General features: G+C 48.0%; 1 protein-coding gene across 2 annotated transcripts in view; it reads right to left on the bottom strand.

Annotated features, from left to right (window-relative positions):
- Positions 1–954, bottom strand: part of Chp2 (calcineurin like EF-hand protein 2) — a 3,750-nt gene extending 2,796 nt beyond the window's left edge. Inside the window, exons 1-2 of one of the 2 annotated variants that reach the window (XM_075972107.1) lie at positions 889–954; positions 497–714 (exon numbers count right to left, since the gene is read on the bottom strand). In XM_075972107.1, the coding sequence (XP_075828222.1) occupies positions 497–563 (67 nt within the window). In that variant the 5' untranslated portion in view covers positions 564–714; positions 889–954. Of the gene's footprint in view, positions 1–496; positions 790–888 lie in introns of those variants that run through there. The other variant, XM_075972106.1, reaches the window with a different exon arrangement.
- Between the last annotated feature and the right edge of the window lie 6,966 nt (positions 955–7,920).

Here is a 7,920-nt window from a genome sequence, read left to right as displayed (position 1 = left end):
GTTACACCACCACCACCACCACCCCACCCCACCCCCCACCCCACCCATCCCACCCACCCCACCTCCTCCCCGCCGCCGCCGCCGCAAGCCCAGGTGCGAAGTAGACCCGCCTAGAAGAAGCTTGACTTAAGGAAGTCCTATACTGGAGACCCAAGAGGTTCCCAGAGCCCAGGTTCCAATCGAAGTCAGCCCCCTGCATCCGTCGTGTGCTCTGCCTTCAGCCTCCCTCGGAGCTCGAGGATGCCTGAATGAATCTGATCCATCAATCCGAGCTGCCACAAATTTGACTCTCAAAGACCTTAACTTCCTGCCATCCGGGACGCCAGGGTCTCGGTTTCTCAGCTCCGAAGGCTCGAATTCCTGGACTCAGACTCCAAGTCCTCTAAGTCCCTGCGATCTGGGATATTCTCCATTCTGGGAACCCCGTACACCACACTAAACCTCCTCCTGTGCCCTTTTACCAACTACTGGACTGCCCCTACCCCCGCACACTCACAGCCGGTCTCTCTGAGAATTTGGTCCACATCGGGAATGCGTGCAACGTGGGAGCTGCACGAGCCCATAGCGGAGTCACGGCGGAAGCTAGCAGCCAGAGGAACCAGGCGTCCTCTCCTCCCGTCCAGGAGGCGCGGCCGGCCAATGGCCCCAGGGCCGAAGGTCACGGGCCTGGCCAGCAGCCAGAACCCAGGCGTTCCTCGCCTTCCACCTACGACCCTGGAAAACAGAAAACAATGCCCGGGGTAGCAGGTCAGAGGGGAAAACTGAGAACAACCGGTCGTTTCAGCCCGGAGATTGAGGTCGCCTGAGGCTGGGCGATGCCAGGGCCCCGCCTTCCTCACACCCCGTGCTAGCCAGCTTTCTCCCAACCCTCCCCAGACACAAACCCACCTCCTCGACGGGACCTCCCAGATCCTCTCAGTCAGCAGAGCTCAGTTCTTGTCCCGCTGGGTGGGATGAAGACCTTCTTCTGGGGACAGGAAGAGTGGGCAGGGAGAGGGGACGGCTCCCTGGGCAGGAGGGGTGGTGATGGGAAGTCCCGGCTCCACTAAGTGGGAAAGCTTAGACAAGAATCCTACCTACGCCCCCTTTACTCCACACAAGCCCACGCATGATGGGTCTGTAGTGTTTCCTTTTGTTTACACAGGGTTATTGTGTGGCTGAGCCAATTCTCAAGATCAACGAAGTCATGTGACACCATCACTTCGGAGGCTGAGGCAGGAAACTAGGCATGAATGCGTGGCTACTCTGAACTACTAGTTCTAAGCCAGCCTGGGCTTCATTGTTTGACCTTGTCTCAAAACAAACAAACAAATGTGCAAGATTTACCCCAAATCCAGGTTCCTGGGTTCTCTCAGAAATCAGAAGTTCTGGGGGCTAGTTGCGTAGCTCAGTGGGACAGCAACTGCTTGCCATGCAAGCCCAGGGCCCTGGGTTTGATCTAGTGCAGTGGAGGAGAGAAATTTCTACAAGTTTTACTATCTCTCACTGGAGGCTATCTGCCATAGGCCCCCACGGCCCTGTTCTCTCCCAGTGTGCCCCGTGGGGCCCCACAGAACAAAAGGTGTGTAATGCCTTGGGCTTCTGACCAGTGCCCAGCACCAGCGAGCTGAAGTCTGTGACTTGGCTTAAAATACTAAAGACAGAAATCACGCCTCTGGTTCAATCAGGGTGTACACAGGACTTGCTGTGCACTTTGTGTGCCCCGGCTGGACCTTCGGTTCACATGTGTTTTGTGAAGTACTGGAACACACACCGTCCTATTTTCTTTCTATTTTAGAGTTGTATTTGTGTTTTATGTATATGAGGGCTCTGATGTATCTCTGCAGGCCAGAAGAGGGCACCAGATCCTATTATAGATGGTTGTGAGCCACCATGTGGTTGCTTGGAACCGAACTCAGGTCCTCTGGAAGAGCAGCCAGTGCTCTTAACCTCTGAGCCACCTCTCCAACACACAGTGCCCTATTTTTTTTATAGTTTTATGGGAACATCACAGCTGAGTCATTTATAAAGAAAAATGTTTAGGGCTGAAGAGATGGCCCAGCAGTTTCTAGCTCTTGCTCTTTTAGAGGACATACGTTCAATTCCCAGCACCCACATGATGGCTCACAACTGTCTAAAGCTTTAGTCACCAAGGACCCAATGCCATCTTCTGGCCTTGGGGACCAAGGCATGCTTGTGATACACAGACACACAGGTAGGCTCAACATCCATACACATAAAAATAAATTTTTAAAAAAGAAAGGACAAAATTTAGGTGTGGTGTGGTATCACACACCTTTAATTCTAGAAGAGGGAGGCAGAGACAGGTAGATCTCTGTGAGTTCAAAGCCGGCCTGTTCTACCTGTTCTCTACATCAGGTTCCAAGTCAATCACGTGTACACAGTCAGAAGCTGTCACAAATAATAATAATTAATGTGAAGTGGTGCACACCTGTAGTCCCAGCAAATAGGAGGCTGGGGCAAGAGAACTATCAATCCAGAGTTGTGGGTTATCCTGTGCTACATAGTAAGTTCTGGACTAGCCTGGGCAACAGAGTGACCTTCTGACTCAAAAAATTTAAAAAAAAAGGAAAGAAAGAAAAGATAAAGAGGCCATTCAGCTCTGGACTGGGAAAGTCAAGATCAGGTGGCTTCGTCTAGAGTGTCCTTGATGGCACAGCTCAGGGTATCACACGACAAGACCAACAGACCATCCCAGCCTGGTGTTGCCCTGTTCTTCTCATAAAGCCACAGACCCAACCTAGATAGCGCAACAGGTCTGTCATCTTGACCTCTCAGGAGGCTGAGGCAGGAGGATCACAAGGCCAAACTGGTCAACTTAAACGCTTTTCCAGGATGTAAGCATAGGGGGCTGGAGAGGCGGCTCCGTGGGTCAGAGCACTCGCTGTGCAAGGGTGAGCACAAGGATGAGGGCCTGAGCTCAAATCTCCAACATTCACAAAAACTGCTAAGCATGGCCACACGTGTAGGAACGCCCATGCGTATATACACACTCTATTTGATTTTCCTTTGTAAAATAAGAAGAGTGGAGGGCGGAATTCTGGGCCAGAAGAGTACTTACCAGCAAGCGCGTGGCCTTAAGTTCAGTCCTCAATGCTGCAAAACGTAGGTATCTAGTTTTGAAACTACCCCGCCATCACCATTTTCGTATACATGCACATTTTCATGGGAGAAGAGTGCAGGAATTTCGTTACAGGGGTTCAAGCTCAAATATCCATTTGGAAGACAGAAGCAGTCTATTAGTCTCCAGACAGAGATGGAGGCTTAACTCCAAAGAGACTTGAAAATATTGATCTAAAAAGTGCTTCTCTTTCAGGCTAAATAACTGACAGAAGAGATGCTGATTCCCTTTCAGATTTCCCCCAAGGACTAAAGAATGTGGGAAGCCACCCTCTTCCCCCACAAAGCCCAACAACTCTTCAAGCCAGAGTTGGGAGTCGGACTGAACCTGGGAAGCAGTGAGTCCCTGATCGTGTGCAGAAGTCTCCTCCACACACACACACACACACACACACACACACACACACACGCTCAGAATTTGTTTTAAGGTTCCTGCCATGCTTTATGATGTTCCAGTTAAAAAAACAAACAAACAAACATCCAAGAATATTGCAGAAAACATAAAACTCATATCTCTCAATGAATATGCCAACTAAAAAAATGGACAGGTGGGCAGTGGTGGCATACACCTTTAATCCCAGCATTCAGGAGACAGAGCAAGCAGTGAGTCTGAGGCCACCCTGCACTACAAAATGAGTTCCAGCACAGTCAAAGCTACACTGATAAAGAAAGAAAAGAATATCAGTGCCGGGATAGGGCACTATGAGTTCCTGACCCTGAGGCTCCTAAAACACGAAATACAAGCCAGGCAGTGGTGGCACACACCTTTAATCCCAGCACTCAGGTGGCAGAGGCAGTCAGATCTCTGAGTTCGAGGCCAGCCTGGTCTACAGAGTGAGTTCCAGGACAGTCATCACTACACAGAAAAAAAATCAATAATAATAATAATAGTTATTATTATAACAAATGGACAGAGGACTAAAATGGAAATTTCTTCAAAGAAGATGTATAAATGTCCAGATAAATGCAGAAAAAGACTCTCAATATCCCTGGTCATCAGGAGATTAAGAATCAACCCACAGTGAGATATCACTTCACGCTCACTGGAATGACTAGAATTAAGACCAACAGAAGCAAAAGAACCTTGCAAGTCTCAGGGAGGAGATGGAGAAGTCAGACCCCATGCATTGCTCGTAGAAGGTAAAACGGTGCAGTCATCATGGACAACAAGACCAAGATTTCTCAGTAAGTAAAAACTATCACGTGCTAAATAATCCTCTCCTGGGTATACACCCAAAAGAATTGAAAAATGCGTGTTCACTGGTCAGTAGGCACAACAGCAAAGAGAACGACCATGTGACTCAGCTCTATGCCTTCTGGGTATTTTTTGCCTGGAAGATTCGAATCTGCTCATCACAGAGATGCTTCCGCATCCATATTTATCAGTGCACTGTTCACAAAAGCCAATATGGGAGCCAGCTTAGGTGTCTATCCACACATGAGGATGAAGAAAATGTAGTGTATCTGTGTACAATGGAATTTTATTCAGTCATAAGAAATTTGATATTATGACATTTCCATAAACGTGGGTGGAACTGGAAATCGTTATGTTCTTTAAAATAAACCAAGCTCAGATAAACAGATACTTCATGTTTATTACGTGTATCAATTATTTATTGTGGGGATTCTGTGTATGCACATGCCATTGCATGTATATGAAGGTCAGAGGATGACTTGGAGCAAGCCATGAGGGTCAAGCCAGTAAGCAGTATTCCCCCATGATCTCTGCTTCCATGGAGGCTTAAGAGTTCCACCACCTCCCATCAGTGCCACAATCTGGGGACAAAGTCTTTAACACAAGTGTTCCACACAGCATTAGACCAAGCAGGCCTGAAACTCACAGAGATCCACCTGCCTCTGTCTCTTAGTGCTGGGATTAAAGGCGTGTGCCAGCCAGCTTAAATTTATTTTTATTTACGTGTATGTATATGCAGCACACACGTGCCAGTGCCTACAAGAGGTCATAAGAGGGCAGTGGATCCCCTGGAACTGGAGTTACAGGCAGTTGAGACCCACCCAATGGGAGTGCAGGATCTCACTAATAGCCCAGCTGTCCTGGAACTTGCTATATAGACCAGGCTGACCTGGAACTCACCAAGATCCACCTGTATCTGCCTCCCGAGTGCCATGATTGAAGGCGTGAGCCACTGACACGGAAGCAGGCCTCTTATTTAAGGACACTGATGCTTTGGTGGCCACCAAAGGTTGTCTGATGGCGGCTTAGTGCTTCTGAGAGGACACAGAGCCTTTAGATGATGGGAGCTAAGGATAGTAAGTTAGGTCACTGAGAATGTGCTCTGGGAGCAGTATTGAGACACCAAGACTGTCTGTCTTTCAGTTCCCACCACAGTGAGGTGAACAGTTTTGATCTGCCACAAACCCACGGACTGAAACCTCAGAGACTGTGAGCCAAAATGAACTTTCCCTGCTTTAACTTGGTTCATCTGGGTTGTTTGTCAAGTGATGGAAGTACAATACTAGGCACAGACACAGACGGTTAGTACTGCCCTAAGGCCCTATTTCCTGCTATCATTAACACCAGGGATTAGTATAAGTAGAGTTTTTCTTTGGGACTTCCTGCTCCCAAATAACCACACAGAGACTTATTAATTATGAAAGCTCGGCCAATAGCTTAGGCTTATTTTTAGCTAGCTCTTATAGCTTAAGTTAACCCATTTCTATTAATCTATGTGCTGCCCTAGACTCAGTTACCTCATCTATGTAGGTCCATGCTGCTTCTTCCACTCTGGCTGGTGACCCCTGTGCCTTCCCACCTTCTTCCTCCCAACATTCTTTCTGCCCCAAAAATCCTGTCTAGCTATTGGCCATTTAGCTGTTTTATTAAACCAATCACAGTGACACATCTTCACACAATGTAAAGGACTATTCCACAGACCGGGCTTTAGATTTTTGAGGGGACCCAAACATTCAGACCACGGTGGATGCATCGCATACAGAAAACCTACAAGCCATGCCCACTGGGCTTCCCACCTAACATTTATGCGCCCTTCTCTCCCTCTTGCCCCCTCATCTCCCCAGTGCATTGTATATCATATATAGATACATATATCTATATATGATATATTTATATCTTCATATTCTATATGAAAACCAATGAACCACACCAACAGCTTCCGGTTAGGAAATTTCGGGTTTTCGGTGTCAGGCACTAACCTGAACCTATATTAAGAAGAAAAGAGCTGATTGACTGAAGCCTAAGGGAAGTTGAAGGGAACGTGTTTTAGACGCAGCAGCATCCAGGGGTTCCAGCCACGTCATTGGATTCTGTCACTTTCCCCCTTGATGAGCCTCACGGGCACGCAAGCTCACATGGCCAGAGTTTCTCTACATAAAACTGCTCCTCAGCTCATCAAGTAGAAATTCCCTTGATCGCTCAGTGTTCACTTTGTGTTGCTATAACAGGATAGCACAGGCTGCGTCATCTATAAACAATAGAAATGTATTCAACTTGCAGTTCTAAAGGTTGGGAATGCCCAGGAGTGGGCACCGGCCAGTGGTAAGGACCCTCTTGCTTTCTTGTTGTGTCATCCCATGGCAGAAGGACAAGTGACAAGTCAGGGGGCTGGGAGGGAGCAGGGTATGTGAATGAGAGGGAGAAGGAGAAAGAAAGAAGGGAAGAGGGAGGGAGGGAGAGAAAACGAGCGCACACTCTGCTTTTATAACCAGCACACTCTCAGATAGACTTCCAACAACAGCTAACCCATTCATGAGAACAGAACCCTTATAAGGTAAAACACCTCTCTTTAAGCGCCACCCCAATGGCTGTTGCCCTGGAGATTAAATGCCCAACTCACAAACTCAGAAGAACATTTAAATCACAGTTCCTAACATCCAAACACACCCTGAAAAAGAACCCCCACCGACGTCTGCAGGAATCACTGAGGTGGAGCTCTGGCCTCTCTCACCTTGCAGTGAAGGTGACATGGGCCTTGTGACCCACAGGCCACAGCGACAGGGAGAGGCAGTTCCTGAAAGCAACATTTTTTAGCCTAAGAGGAAAGGATGCTGAGCAGACTAAACAGCAGATGTCAACAGAGTGGACCCAGTAATAACACAATGTTTACACTCGTTGCTCCACAGTTTCCAAGCAGGGGAGCACGAGACTCAGCAGGAACTGTGAATTGGGTTATGCAAGAAACAAGAGGCCCAATTTGCTTCAAAGATGCCTCCTGCCCTGCCTTGAACACCCTCAAGGTCACTCATGTTTAGAACCTCGGTAAGCTGCAGGAAGAGTTAGAAGGGACTGGGGAACTGCGAAAGACTCTTAAAAGAATGTAATAGGGGCTGGGGAGGTGGCGCAGTGGTGAAGAGTGCTTGCTGAGCAGCTAAAAGGACTTGTTTAGATGCCAGCACTTACATAATTAGTCAGGCATGATCTCCCACGCACCTGTAACCTTGCAGTGTTTTGGAGCCACGGGATGAGGTGGGACAGGAAGACTGCTGATACCTTCCTCTGGCCTCTACACAACCACACACCACACACACACAATAAAGAACACAGTACAGGCAGGCACAGTGGCACATACCTGCAATGCTAGCATTCAAAGAGACTGAGGCAGGAAGACCCCCCAAGTTCAAGGTCACTTTGGGTTACGTAGCAAGATACTTTCCGAAGTATTTGTGTGTGGTGAGGGAGTGGCATGCTTTCATGGTTTAAATTAATGCAAGCAATAGAAAGTCTGCAGTAAAAAGTGCCCCTCAATCCTATCAAATGCTCTTTCCAAGAGGATTGACAGCACATTTGCGGAGCCTGCTTGTGCTTCTTGGCCTCCTGGCTAA

This window comes from Microtus pennsylvanicus, chromosome 5 (genome assembly GCF_037038515.1).
Source record: "Microtus pennsylvanicus isolate mMicPen1 chromosome 5, mMicPen1.hap1, whole genome shotgun sequence".
Classification (NCBI taxonomy): domain Eukaryota; kingdom Metazoa; phylum Chordata; class Mammalia; order Rodentia; family Cricetidae; genus Microtus; species Microtus pennsylvanicus.
The sequence above is the reverse complement of the archived record's forward strand: the minus strand, read 5'-3'. Positions and strand labels throughout refer to the sequence as shown.